At 44.8% G+C, this 13293-nt stretch overlaps 1 protein-coding gene across 6 annotated transcripts in view; it reads left to right on the plus strand.

Moving 5' to 3' along the window:
* LOC137417443 (uncharacterized) overlaps positions 1-13070 on the plus strand; it is a 72070-nt gene extending 59000 nt beyond the window's left edge. For all 6 annotated transcript variants that reach the window (XM_078782027.1, XM_068103349.2, XM_068103348.2 and 3 more), the window contains 4 exons: positions 6362-6465; positions 6691-6766; positions 9596-9714; positions 12488-13070. In XM_078782027.1, coding sequence (XP_078638153.1) covers positions 6362-6465; positions 6691-6766; positions 9596-9714; positions 12488-12679 — 491 coding nt within the window. In that variant the 3' untranslated portion in view covers positions 12680-13070. The remainder of the gene's footprint in view (positions 1-6361; positions 6466-6690; positions 6767-9595; positions 9715-12487) is intronic.
* The last annotated feature ends 223 nt before the right edge of the window (positions 13071-13293 follow it).

A 13293-nucleotide genomic window follows, 5' to 3' on the forward strand; every position in this document is an offset into this window, starting at 1 on the left:
TCGGTAATAAGACCGAACGTCTTTGGTTTACTCTTCCTCCCTGGTCCCTTGCGCCCCCCGCCACCCTAGCGTCCGCCGCCACCCTAGCGCCCCCCGCCACCCTAGCGCCCCCGCCACCCTAGCGCCCCCGTCACCCTAGCGCCCCCGTCACCATAGCGCACCCCGTCACCCTAACGCCCCCCGTCACCCGAGAGCCCCCCGTCACCCTAGAGCCCCCCGTCACCCTAGAGCCCCCCGTCACCCTAGAGCCCCCCGTCACCCTAGAGCCCCCCCGTCACCCTAGAGCCCCCCCGTCACCCTAGAGCCCCCCCCGTCACCCTAGCGCCCCCTGTCACCCTAGCGCCCCCGCCACCCTAGCGCCCCCGTCACCCTAGCACCCCCGTCACCCTAGCGTCCCCCATCACCCTAGCGCCCCCCCGTCACCCTAGCACCCCCAGTCACCCTATCGCCCCCCATCACCCTATCGCCCCCCGTCACCCTATCGCCCCCCATCACCCTATCGCCCCCCATCACCCTAGCGCCCCCCATCACCCTAGCGCCCCCCATCACCCTAGCACCCCCAGTCACCCTATCGCCCCCCATCACCCTATCGCCCCCCGTCACCCTATCGCCCCCCCATCACCCTATCGCCCCCCATCACCCTAGCGCCCCCCATCACCCTAGCGTCCCCCATCACCCTAGCACCCCCAGTCACCCTATCGCCCCCCATCACCCTATCGCCCCCCCGTCACCCTATCGCCCCCCCATCACCCTAGCGCCCCCCCATCACCCTAGCGCCCCCCAGCGCCCCATCACCCCCCGTCACCCCAGCACCCCAGCGCCCCCCGTCATCCCAGCACCCCCCCCCCATCACCCTATCGCTCTCTGACTCCCTCTCTTTGTGTGTGTGCGTGTGTGTGTGCGTGCGTGTGTGTGTGTGTGTGTGTGTGTGTGTGTGTGTGTGTGTGTGTGTGTGTGTGTGTGTCCTTTGATAATTTGATCATCATTCACTCTTTGTCTGTGTGTGTTTCCTTTGAACATCATTCACTCTTTGTCTGTGTGTGTTTCCTTTGAACATCATTTTGCAGAGCATAACTTGAGTGAGAAGCATCGAATGTTGCTTCTCATCTACAGTGCGTATCTGTCTTTTCTCTCTCACTCTTCCTCTCATTTGACCTTTAATTTTTCATGTGACCTTTAATTGAGATGAAACGTAACAGTGGGTTGAAATCTATCGTGGGTGGAGGCATATCCATTGACGCATTGACTTCAAATTTTATTTTCCGTTGTTTTTTGTTTTGTTTTGGTTTTTCATTAGCTTCCTTTCTTTCATTATGTCCTTCAGCTTAAAGAGCTTTTTGCATAAGCTTTATATTGCTTGATGGAGCATTAAGACTGAAACAATGCTGCCCAAGACCACTGTTGATATATATATATATATATATATATATATATATATATATATATATATATATATATATATATATGTATATATATATATATATACATACATATATATATGAATGAATGAATGAATGATCGTTTTAAGGCCATTTTCCCCGCTAGAGCAGGGGTTAGCCTTGTGGGCCCCATTACAATCATGGTTCCCTGTTTTGAGGCAATGTTTTTTTTATGGCCGGATGCCCTTCCTGACGCCAACCCTTGGTCGCCTCTTACGATGCGCAGGGATACGGTGTACCTATTCTAAGCCGGGGTACACACCGGGATCATTCATCCCAGCAAGCTGGTACTCAATTTGCCGACCTCGGAAGGATGACAGGCTGAGTCAACCCCCCTGGTGTTAATTTAGCGATCGACCGGGATTCGAACCCAGGATCCTAGGATCCCAAGCCGGCACCCTAACCGCTAAGCCAACACCAGGCTATATATATATTATGGAAGTCACGTCGAGTCCGACGAAGACTGGTGGGTTATCATGTCCTGTGGCGAGCACGAGAATGCGCAGCGAGGCCAGTCGCGGTTGCACACGGACACGGTCTCCTGCATGTGTCGCACTGGAATCTGGAAGATGCTGCTTGGGCCGGATTTTTCTCCTCAAGTGGGCCTGGTGGATACGCTCACATCTCACGTCCTCGAATTTTGTGATGCTTTTGTTGACAGTCTTTCTCCAAAACGAGCGATCTATGGTCTGGTGTTCCCACTTGGCCAGGTCAATATCACAGCTTTTTAGTGTCGCGTTTAGACAATGCTTGTAGCGTTTTCTAGGTTTCCCAATGCCACGTTTTCCCACAGCCAGTTCCCCATATAATAAGTGTTTCGGGATCATTAAATCACTCATTATTAAGAGGAGACGAGCCCATTGCAGTTGTCGTTTTTTGATGATTCTCTCCACCGATACACAGCCAAATTTATTTAGCACATCCAGATTGGAAACTCTTTCCTTCCACGTTATGTGCAGGATTTTCCACAGACATTGTTGATGCATGGCTTCTAGCTGGCAGATGTGATGACTATAGGTTGTCCAGCACTCAGCACCATACAGCAATGTACTCAGAACCACAGCTCTATAGACTGATATTTTAGTAATCATTTTAATATCGTGACTGTTTGTTTAATGTCGTGACGTGACTGTTTAATATCGTTCCAGACTCGGTGGTAAAGACGGCCAAAGGATGTGCTAGCCTTTGCTATCCGACTGGAGATTTCTAGATCCAGTTGACCATCGTTACACAAAACACTCCCGAGACATCGTTACACAAAACACTCCCGAGATGGGTGTAAGCATCAGGGTTCTTCAGTTGTTGACCAAAGTGTTTCACTGCAGAAGAAAAACTGTCCATGAGTGGCTGAAGCTTCTCCTCGCTGTGGGCAAATAGGCCACAGTCATCGGCGAACAGGAGGTCGTGGATTAGTTGTTGATGGATTTTGCTTTTTGAACGAAACCTCGAAATATTGAAAATACCGCCATCTGTTCTAAACTTGATGTAAATTCCATCGCCACAATTACGGAAAACCTCATTTCGCATCTCCAAAATGAACAGAATTGGGGCAATCACACAGTCCTGCTTCATGCCGTTATAGGGAAGCGTTTGGAGAACTGTCCATGCTTCTTCACTGGTTGAAAGTTCCACTTCTTAACTGGCGGTCTAGTAGTCGGCTTCAATATGGAACGTACCATTCTGTGGTCTGTTTGGCACTCTGCACCTCTCATCACCCTCGTGATAGTAACATCTTGCACATCTCAAACCAATCACACACACACACACACACACACATGTATGTATATATATATATATATATATATATATATATATATATATATATATATATATATGTATGTATATGTATATATATGTATATATATATACACTCATGCGACGATCTGAGTAAGATGAGAAAAAGTAGGCTGGTGGAAGGAATAGAAATGTCGAATGCACAATTGTGATAGTTTGAAAGCCACTCCATAGCATTTGGTGAAATCCTGTGGATGTCTGATATATTCCCTTCATAGGAATATCGGGTCTGTCTTTGGCAACATGCAGGACTGATTGAATTACCCCACATTCACAGAATGGAGTATCTTTCATCCCCCGGTTATGAAGGAAGTACAGTAGTTGCATCTTCCATGTGTTCTTATTCAGTCCAATGCAGTCCAGTCCTGATAACTGGGAGCCAGGTAACTCAGTCTTGGGGTCATCAATAAGTTCCTGGTGGGAACCTCACAAGCTAATCATGCGACTGAGTGTTTCTCCTTTACTGAGAGAAGGAGCCTTCTCTGTATATCCAGAAAGGCTTTCTCAATCGATCCTGGACGGTCCGGTGTGGATGGGTTTACGATTTGAAAGATTGGGAGCTCTGGTTTACCCAGCATCGTGGAGTACTCTTAATGTGGCTGCATCCCTCCTGGTGTCTGGTGGAGGTACATATGTTGTACAGTACTGATGATTGTGTGAGTTGTCGCTTTCGCCGAATCTCTTCGCTTCGTTGGTGTGCTCATTATGCATTGTGCGTCATGCGATGACTGTATAGTCCAATGCGGGACCCACTTTGTCTCCCGCAAACATCGCAGGTCCTTGCGGTCCTTGGTCCTTGCGGCAATGGATGATGGCAGGTTTTCCTTTCTTGCCTCCGCTGTCTCTCGCTGTACATAATAGCAGCTACAGGAGAAGTGTTCATTTAATAGTCCCACTGATTAATCTCATTACCGTGTTAAGCTGTACGTCCTTGAGCTTAGTGCGTGGGTTGTTGCACCAGACAGGACAGCAGTACACCGCTGTTGAGTATACCAATGCAGGTGTTGATGTCCACAATGTACAGGTGTCACAACCCCAAGAAGTACCCACGAGTTTTTCTATGATTGTAACCCTTTCTGTGATCTTTCTTCGAGCATTATCCAGACCTTGTCTGTTGTGTTACGTGCTCCTCCCCAAACCCCGGTCACGGTGTACCTCCGAGCCCCGAAAGGAGTCACGGCAGAAAGATGTGTTATTCTGTGTGTCAAAGACCAATGGTGAAACCACACCAATTGTTACCAAAAAACAAGTATTGTATTAAGGTCACACAAGAATAACAGCACAAGAACAATATTAATCAATTATACAACCAATGTTACATCATTCCTATGATGGTACCATCAGTTTCGTACAATATAACTCACTGTGCTCCAATTGAGCGAAAAGAACATTCCCAAAGTCTCTGTCCCAGCATCAAGCCAAAGTCGATCCACGCCCCGGTGATCGTAAGAACGATGTCGTATCGAGACCAGAATCCCGTTCGGCTGACAGTCACGCTGCCAAAGATGCGCAAAGGTGCCCTCAAGAGGCGACTGGGAAATCACACCTTTGGGTATGAACGTTCAACCGCTCCCAAACGGCGAACCGCAAATTCCCAATCTAAATCCACGTTACACACGCAAACCAGGCTAACGGCTGGATGCGTGAAATGGTTGGAGCGAGGTGAAAAGCCTGGAGCGAGGCAAAATGGCCGACGGGCCCGTACTGAAGGCGTACCTGCACTGCAACAACGATTCTCTTCGGAATCAACCGCAAAACCTGTCACGCAGGTTTATCTGTCACAGCGATAACCACTCTATCACAGGAATCCCTTTCCCAGGAAACCCAAAGTTCGCTCGTGACCCCCCGTTTGCCAGCGTTTGCTCAAGACCTCAAAGCAACTCGGCTTCTTCTCGACCTCACTTGCTCCGCTTCTTCTTCCTCTTCTTCTCCATCCGGTTTTCTCTCGATCCGGTTTCCGGTTTCTTTTAAAACATTAATTTTTTACCTTTTGCAAACAGTTATCTCCATTTCACTGAAACGATAACAATAACAGTACATGGAACCAAAAATGCTTACAGTGGATGAAAACCACAATGACGGAAGTGACGAATCCGTAACAGTAGCTAAGTGTCTGATCAAGTGTTACTCCTAGATATTTTGACATGTTCATGGGTTGAGGTTTTTCCACAGATCTTCACACTGAGTGTTTTAGATGCTTCAATTTTATTTTGGTTAAAGGCAGAGATGTCTGTTTTTGTGGCAATTGGTTTTAGTCACTCTGAGTTGAAGTACTTCTTTATGATCTCAGATCTTCTTCAACGATCATGCCTGTATCTCCCAACCTTGGCGCCTGAATTACCGGGGAGATTTCATCTGCATAAATATATTTACAAGATGGTGTTGTTGGAATATCGCTGGTGTAAAGGTTGAAAAGCATAGGCGCTAGGAGAGATCCTTGTGGGAGGCCATTCTTCAGTTCTCTCGTATGGCTTGTATTGTCACCAAGATGTACACGAAACTTCCTGTCGCTCAGCTTGTTACCAACAAGCCGAATGTTCGTTATACATTTGATGATCTTGGCCAGTTTGAGCAACAGGTCTTTCTTCAGAACGGAATTGTAGGTGGAAGATAGGTGGATGAAAGCCGCTGCTGTTTTTCAGATTTTACTGAAATCCAGCTTCAAATTGTCTAGTTAGCGCCAGGACCTCGTTATAGCAATTGTGGCCTAGCATAAAACCTGCCTGCTCATCCGGGATAACTTGCTCGAGGATGGATTTTAGCTTGTGGAAAGCCATGCGTTATAAACCTGTGTAAATCCATATGATCATTGCCCCGACTCTGTTAGGTGGTGGTCTGTGTTTTGTTCTGTGGGGATCTCTCACACACAGTTGGAAGGTTAGTTTCTCACCTCGCATCTGACACTGTTATATGTTATGCTGACTCGTCAACACTTTGACCTTCACATCGTCCTTGCAGTCCAAGTGTTTTCCCACTTCTTCTTTGTTCTTGTCATTTTCTCCCTCTCCCTATCTTTATAAACCCCAGGGTATGACCTGTACAAAGTAATATGGTAGACATTTGGATCCTGTCTTTCTTTCCTGTGGCTTAGATCTGAATTCCATCTCTGTTCATTGTTGATTCTGCAGAGTTTGTGAAACAGCAACTTTCTGAGCCTTGCTCTGCTGAGCAACAGGAAGCTTTGTTGTGTCTTGCATCAGCAGACTTCAGCCCCTGTGAAGAGCCATTGCAGGTTTGACTTAATTATACTACTCCTCTCCTTTTCTCCCCCTCCCCAACCCCTGATATTTCATCATCCACAACTAAATCACTGTGCTGTGTGATTCCAGCTTTAATCTTAAACAGCAACATCCTTTGTAGAATTATGAAATGTTTCTCAATTATGATGTACAGTATCGAAGCTGTAGCATTGTTTTTGTCTGACCTCATTGTTACGTTTGCTGTGTTACGCACACAGAGTGCCACTGAAGAACGAGTGGTGGAAGTACCAAGAAGTGTTCGAGACGAGCGGTCAACAAACAGATATAATGAAGGTACTCACTCGCATCTACAAGTTCAACTTGTACTTCTACATCATTGGAAGCGTTGTCAAACTCCATTCCCGAGTTATTCAGGCCATACCTGAATCCAGTTAATATCTGGTTTTTATCCACCTCGTTTGTTCAAATACGTTTTACCATCACGTGTACCTGAGGGTGTAATTGAAAAAAATTAATTTGTCTCCCACAAGAGATTGTGTGGCACATGTTTTCATGGTGTCAAATTATCTTGGAGATATAATCTATGCATTTTCTGATTTTTATCAGTTTACCAAATTTTCTTCAACAAAACTGTTCCAGTATGTTGCTGTTTCCCTTTAGGTTGTGAAAAAATTAATTTTGTGATTGGTTTGAGCATCAGGTTTATCCAATTACTTTGCTGATCATCTCCACCACTGAAGGTGGATGGAGGTTATGTATTCACCCCTGCTTGTTTGTCTGTCTGTTTGTGAGCAGAATATTTCAAAACGTTGTGGATGGGTTATGGCAAAACTTAGTGAATGATTCGATTCGATTTTGGTTAAGGTCTGCATGCAGATCCGGACAATATTTGCACGGTGTCAAAATGTTATGAACAAATTCCGACAAAACGTTTGTAAAGTAGTTGGGTATGTGACAATAACTAGTTGGTTAGATTTTGGTGAAGATCTGGCATATCAGTGGGATACAAAACGTAAACTGTCCAGTCTGGCACAGGTATATGCTCTATCAAGTGCCATTATTGTTTGTGTCTGCGTTATTCCTGCAGCTCCTGCTTTGAATCGTACTGAAGGATTCAAAATCATCCTCTGAAGCATATGTGCATTAGTTTTTCGATCAACTAGAAAGTTGGTTGCGGAACTTGTACAAAGCAGATTGAGGAACTTTTTATGAAAACTTTTCGGATATTGATTAAACTAGTTGTGCCTACCCATCGCTTCGTTGACAGGTTTAATCAAGAGGCAGAAAGTTGTGCAGTACTTTACAAAAATATTGCATGTCTATTTGGGAATCTCAATGAGGATGTAAAATAAAGTGAACACACAAAAATATTTTTATTTTATAACACGTAGTTGCTGCTGTCATCATTTGTGTGCTCCTTCTTTTTCCTTCTAAAATGTTCCTGCTGTCATAGTTACTGCTGTCATAAATGTTACTGTTGGAAAACCTACATTAAAGCTCCCATTATCACTTCTTCAATCACGGAAACAGTTTTTTTTTACAATAGACAATTTTATGATTAAACAGGAACGAATTTTTTTTCCAAATAAATTGATTATTAAGCTTCCAACAGTACCATTTTGTTTATTATTCTATGGTCCCTAAAAGGTTCCTGCTGTTGTTGAATAATAAATGTTACCATTGGACCTATTACATTAAGCTCCCCTTCCCGCTTCTTCTTTTTCCAACCTGAGAAAGAGGACTTTTAAAACGGGCATCTTTATGGATTTTGTTCCAAGTAAATTAATTACTAGCTTTCCAAAGGTACCAATTTTATTATTCTACGGCAGCAGCAACCGCTACATTAAAGTTTGAGATCCTGCTTCTTTTTGCATGACACGCACGGGCGAATGGGCTCATCCCCTTTTAGTAATAGATGGTGTATTATTTTTGTTCTGATAATTCCATTAAAAATGTGAATATGACGTTATTGGGCCAGGCAGGGTAAGTGTTAGAGGGGCAGCACGATGTATTATATTTTTATAATCTTTTATTTATTTATTTATTTCAGACTTTAAACTGAAACCTGTGCTAATTGCCAGCCTGATGATAGTGAGATGAACATTTGCATGGCCAATTCCAAAAGCTGGTTCAAACTTTGTCATTGTTTGAGCTGACCATCTCATTGTTATACACCTTCAAAGAGGGACTGGTGGTGCAGCATGAGGAGAGACAATATAAGAGGATGTGCAGCGGTGACAATGGGGAGATTTGGAGGGACCTCAACAATTGGGGAGTTGCAGCAGTACAATTGAAACAAAGACGATGGTTGATAGGAGAGTTATGTCCAGATTTGGCAGTTTGTTCTTCTGGCAAGTCTGTGCACTGTGGCACGTGCTTTGGTTCCATGTTGGCTCTAAGTAGTAGTGGTGGTGGTGGTGGTGGTATTTGTTTGGCAGAATTTCTGCTGTTATCTTGAGTATTTCTGTCTCACTACATCTTAGCAAGTCTTTTTTTGATTGAAAGCCTGGGCACATTTCTATCTCACTACATAATTTCTCACAAGCAATTTTCTGGAGAGACTTTTCTTGAAATTTCCCCGCAAGCCAGGCAAGCAACCTTCTGGCAAGCCTGGCCAAAGCGACACGTGCATGGCTCCATGCTGGCTCGAAGTGGTAGTGGTTGTTTTGCAGCATTTCTGTCTCACTACACGAGTTTGTGTTCCAACTGTGCCATTGCACACACTGCCAACACTCAAGGCTCACTCTCCTGGACTCACTACATCATCTTGCAAGCTGTTGCTGCCCTTAAGGCTCCTTCTCTGTTTATTTTGTTTGGCCATCTGAGCTCATAATATTAAGAAATCTGCCGACGGGGCATTGCAAACTGCCGTCTGGGGAGGGTAGGTGACAATATAACACATATAATGCATGTAAGACTAAACAGCACTTATAGACTGTGTATGGGATTGTGATTGACCATGTGCAATTTGAACCTTGGGTCACATAATTTTGACCCGACACTCAAATGGGAACAACAGACAGGTTGATTACCTTACTGGGCGTTATTATGTAAATAATTATTTGCCAAAATGTTGTTATCCCCTTTAAATCTCTTCAAGAGGCCATCTACAAATTTCACATTTGTTTCTCACAATGACCTTTTCTATCTCTTTCGGAACAGAAGAGCAGTTCACAGCCATGCGAGTGGAGGTTCTGGAGCCTGGTGGGCAACTAGCTTTCTCTGTCATTAAGGAGGAGGGCATCACTGTGGGAGACTTTGCACTGAGTATACAGGACAAGGTACAACAATCACTGTAGTGTAAAACAACAACAACAGGCATTTTAAGGCCATTTTCCCTGCAAGAGCGGGGGTTAGCCTTGCGGTCCCCATGACAATCTTCTCCATTTTGCCCTATTTTCTGCATCTCCCCTTGTTAACCCCCTGCCCGCATTTCTTCTTCGACCATCTTTAGCCAAGTCTTTCTCGGTCTTCCCCGTCCTCTACTTCCTTCTACATTCATTTCCATCACTCTTCTCAACCAGTCACTTTCATCCTTCCTCAACACATGACCAAACCATCTCAACCTGTTTCTCTTCACAGCATCCGTCACAGGCTCTATTCCCATCATCTTTCGCAATTCATCATTTGTCTTCCTCTCTCTCAACGATACTCCACACATCCACCGAACCATTCGCATTTCCACCCTTTCCAGCCTTCGTTGCTGCTCTACGTTCATTACCCATGTCTCACTCCCATAAATCATAACACTTCTCACACATGCAGCATACACCTTTCCCTTCAGCTTCAACGACACTCCACTCCTCTTCAGCACGCAACTCAGTTCCCGAAACTTCTTCCATGCACATCTCACTCGAGCAACCGTTGCCGAGTCTGATCCACCTTCTCCATTCAGCATGTCTCCTAGGTAACAAAATGTTTTCACACCTTCTAGCTTCACGCCATCTCCAAGATCCAACTCAACATTTCCTCCATCTGCAGCTCCCTCTGTGCACACCTTACACTTGAATGTAGTTGCCACACTGGTTAATGACCCTCTCAAACCACTACATTTTTAATGAACCCACCCAGCGCACATTGTACATTGAATGGAATTCACTCCGACACCTTTCCTGCACACAGCACACGGCCACTTCCCAGTTCTTTCCACCTCACCACATGCTTTGCCACTTGCCATCACCTTCGTTTTTCCGATATTCACCTTCAGACCTTTTGTCTCCATACATTCCTTCCCCTTGTTCATCTTCTCCTTCAGTCCATCCATACTTTCTACAATCAACACCAGATCATCTGCATACAACAACTCCCACGGTAAACCCTCCTTTACGTTCTGAGCCAGCACCTCCATCACAGCTACAAATAGTAGTGGACTTTGTACCGACCCCTGATGCACTCCCACCTTCACCTCAAACTCACCACTGTTCCCGTCCTTCGTCCTTACAGCTGTGCGCGCTCTTTTGTTCATTGCCATCACTACTCTGATCAACCATTCCTCTACTCCTAACTTCCTCACTGTAGTGTGCAACTAACTATCCCTGCCTGTGGTTTCCAGACACTTTTTTAGAGGAACAATGGTGTGTCATGCCTGAACTCGAGATGGGTTAATTAGCCCATCATGTCTGTGTCCAATCACTTTGTCTTTATTTTCATGTTAAAAAAAAAATCATCCTTTTCTAACATTTTAACTTGATGTATTGGCAGGGTCTTTTGACTGTAGCATTGGCTCAAAGGCCACCTACCTCTTGTTCAAAATATCATGGTTATATTTTGCAGTGATGTGATTACAAATTGGACATTAGATATTTGCAACTCTTTTGGATTTGGTTTCGATGTACTATTTGGTTACATCTGGTTATGCAGAGTTAGCACACATTTAAGCAGTCTGATGGCTCCATGCTGGCCAACCATCAACTGGGTTCAATTCCCAACCCGACCATAAACTGCCGGTTTAGTGCTTCGCAAGCATGTTGTTGCATCACAAAGTGCTCCGTCCTTCAGATGGATGTTAAGCCGGTTTCCCTTCTGCTAGCATCAGCTTGTGGACGTTAACATCCGACAGTATCTTATGGGGAAGATTGAATGAGTTATTGCTGGCACATTCAACAAATTCCGACTTCCTGCACTAAAATGGAGGTACCAAGTGAACTTTTATTCTCAGATATTTCTTGACATCAGGTTACACTGCTTGCTATCTCATCAATGTACAGTTTTGGGGGTAGCACCTTTTACACCATAAACAAAATTCATTTGCCCAGGTGTTCGCATGTCATATATGAATGACCATCTCCAGCTATGAAGGGCAACCATTACTCTGTAGTTTGGCCAGCCTGGTACTTGCTGTTTCAACCAGGCTGTGCCATTTTGGAATTGCACCATTTTAAGCAAGACGTCTGGGCACCACATCATCATACTGAGATTTACTTGTGGTGGAACTCTTACCCAAACCTCTTACCAGTGGTGGCACTTCAGCCCCTGCTGATGTATATGAATGAATGAATGATCGTTTTGAGGCCATTTTCCCCGCTAGAGCGGGGGTTAGCCTTGCGGGCCCCATGACAATCGTATTTCCCTGTTTGAGGCAATGTTTTTATGGCCGGATGCCCTTCCTGACAACAACCCTTGGCCACGCTCTTACGATGCGCAGGGATACAGTGTACCTATTCTAAATCGGGGTACACACCATGATCATTCATCCCAGCAAGCTGGTACTCAAATTTGCTGACCTCGGAAGGATGACAGGCTGAGTCGACCCCCCTGGCGTTAATTCAGCGATCGACCGGGATTCGCACCCAGGATCCCAGGATCCTAGGATCCCAATCCGGCACCCTAACCGCTAAGCCAACACCAGGCTTGTCAAACTGAATTATTGTGCAGATATTTATTTTTGTTTTATTACGTCCGAGGGCTCAAGTATTATTTAAATTCTTGAGTTTAAGAAATGTTGTCTCCTCAGCTCATGTTGTGTTTATGTGCAAAGTAACACAAACGCTTGCAGCATTATTTGTGTGGCCCAGCTTGTTGCACAAAGCTTAGTCGTGATCGCTGTTGTGGCAGGTACATTGCACAGAGTATACCATACGAGCAGCTGATGGCCTTCCACTTTCTCCAACTCTACTCCTTTCTGGACCGGAACTGCAGCTGCAATTTGAACCGGTGGAGGCAGAGCCAACACTGCTGTGCACAGAGCATGCGGGCAGTCAGCCTGGAGCGTGGTGGGTTTCCCAGGGTAGAATCAGACGACACTGACTGCTCCTTCCAGCCCTTCTTTGTTATTCTTCCTGGAGTCTGCTGTTCTTGCTACTTGGAGGTTTAAATGAAGAAGTTTTTTTTGAAGTACAGTACCAGCACTTTATACCAGAATGACATCAGGTTAGAGTTTCCCAGATTGAAAGTTTTTTTTTTTTTTTGTTTTTTTTTGTTGTTACCAATTGCTTGTACACAGCAGGCTCTCGTTGTGCTTTCCAATTTGGAACAAATGAACTATTTCCAACTCCAATTACCTGAAAGGACAACCAGGGTTTAAGAAATTATTCGAAAGTCATTTTTAGAAGTGATTTATGCTCAATATAGTGATTTATAACTCGATGTTTGTTTTAACTTTTGGAGTAAATGAGTAAACGATTTCCTTTTGCACATTCTCTGTTGTACGTTCGTACCTTTTGCATGGCATATGCATATAGATATGAAGTTGTGATAAGTATTTTGGGGACTGAGTACAGGAAAGGACGTCATCGTTCTCTTTTGAAACAGGGTTTGAGGGCTCGTGGTGTAGCTTGTAGATGAATCGCTTGCAGCACAAGGACAATTGGAGATATTGGTATACATTTACAAGAATGACAAAGACATGAGGCAATGAACAC

The sequence above is a fragment of the Myxine glutinosa genome, chromosome 7, assembly GCF_964187855.1.
Source record: "Myxine glutinosa chromosome 7, kmMyxGlut1.1, whole genome shotgun sequence".
In the NCBI taxonomy this organism is placed as follows: domain Eukaryota; kingdom Metazoa; phylum Chordata; class Myxini; order Myxiniformes; family Myxinidae; genus Myxine; species Myxine glutinosa.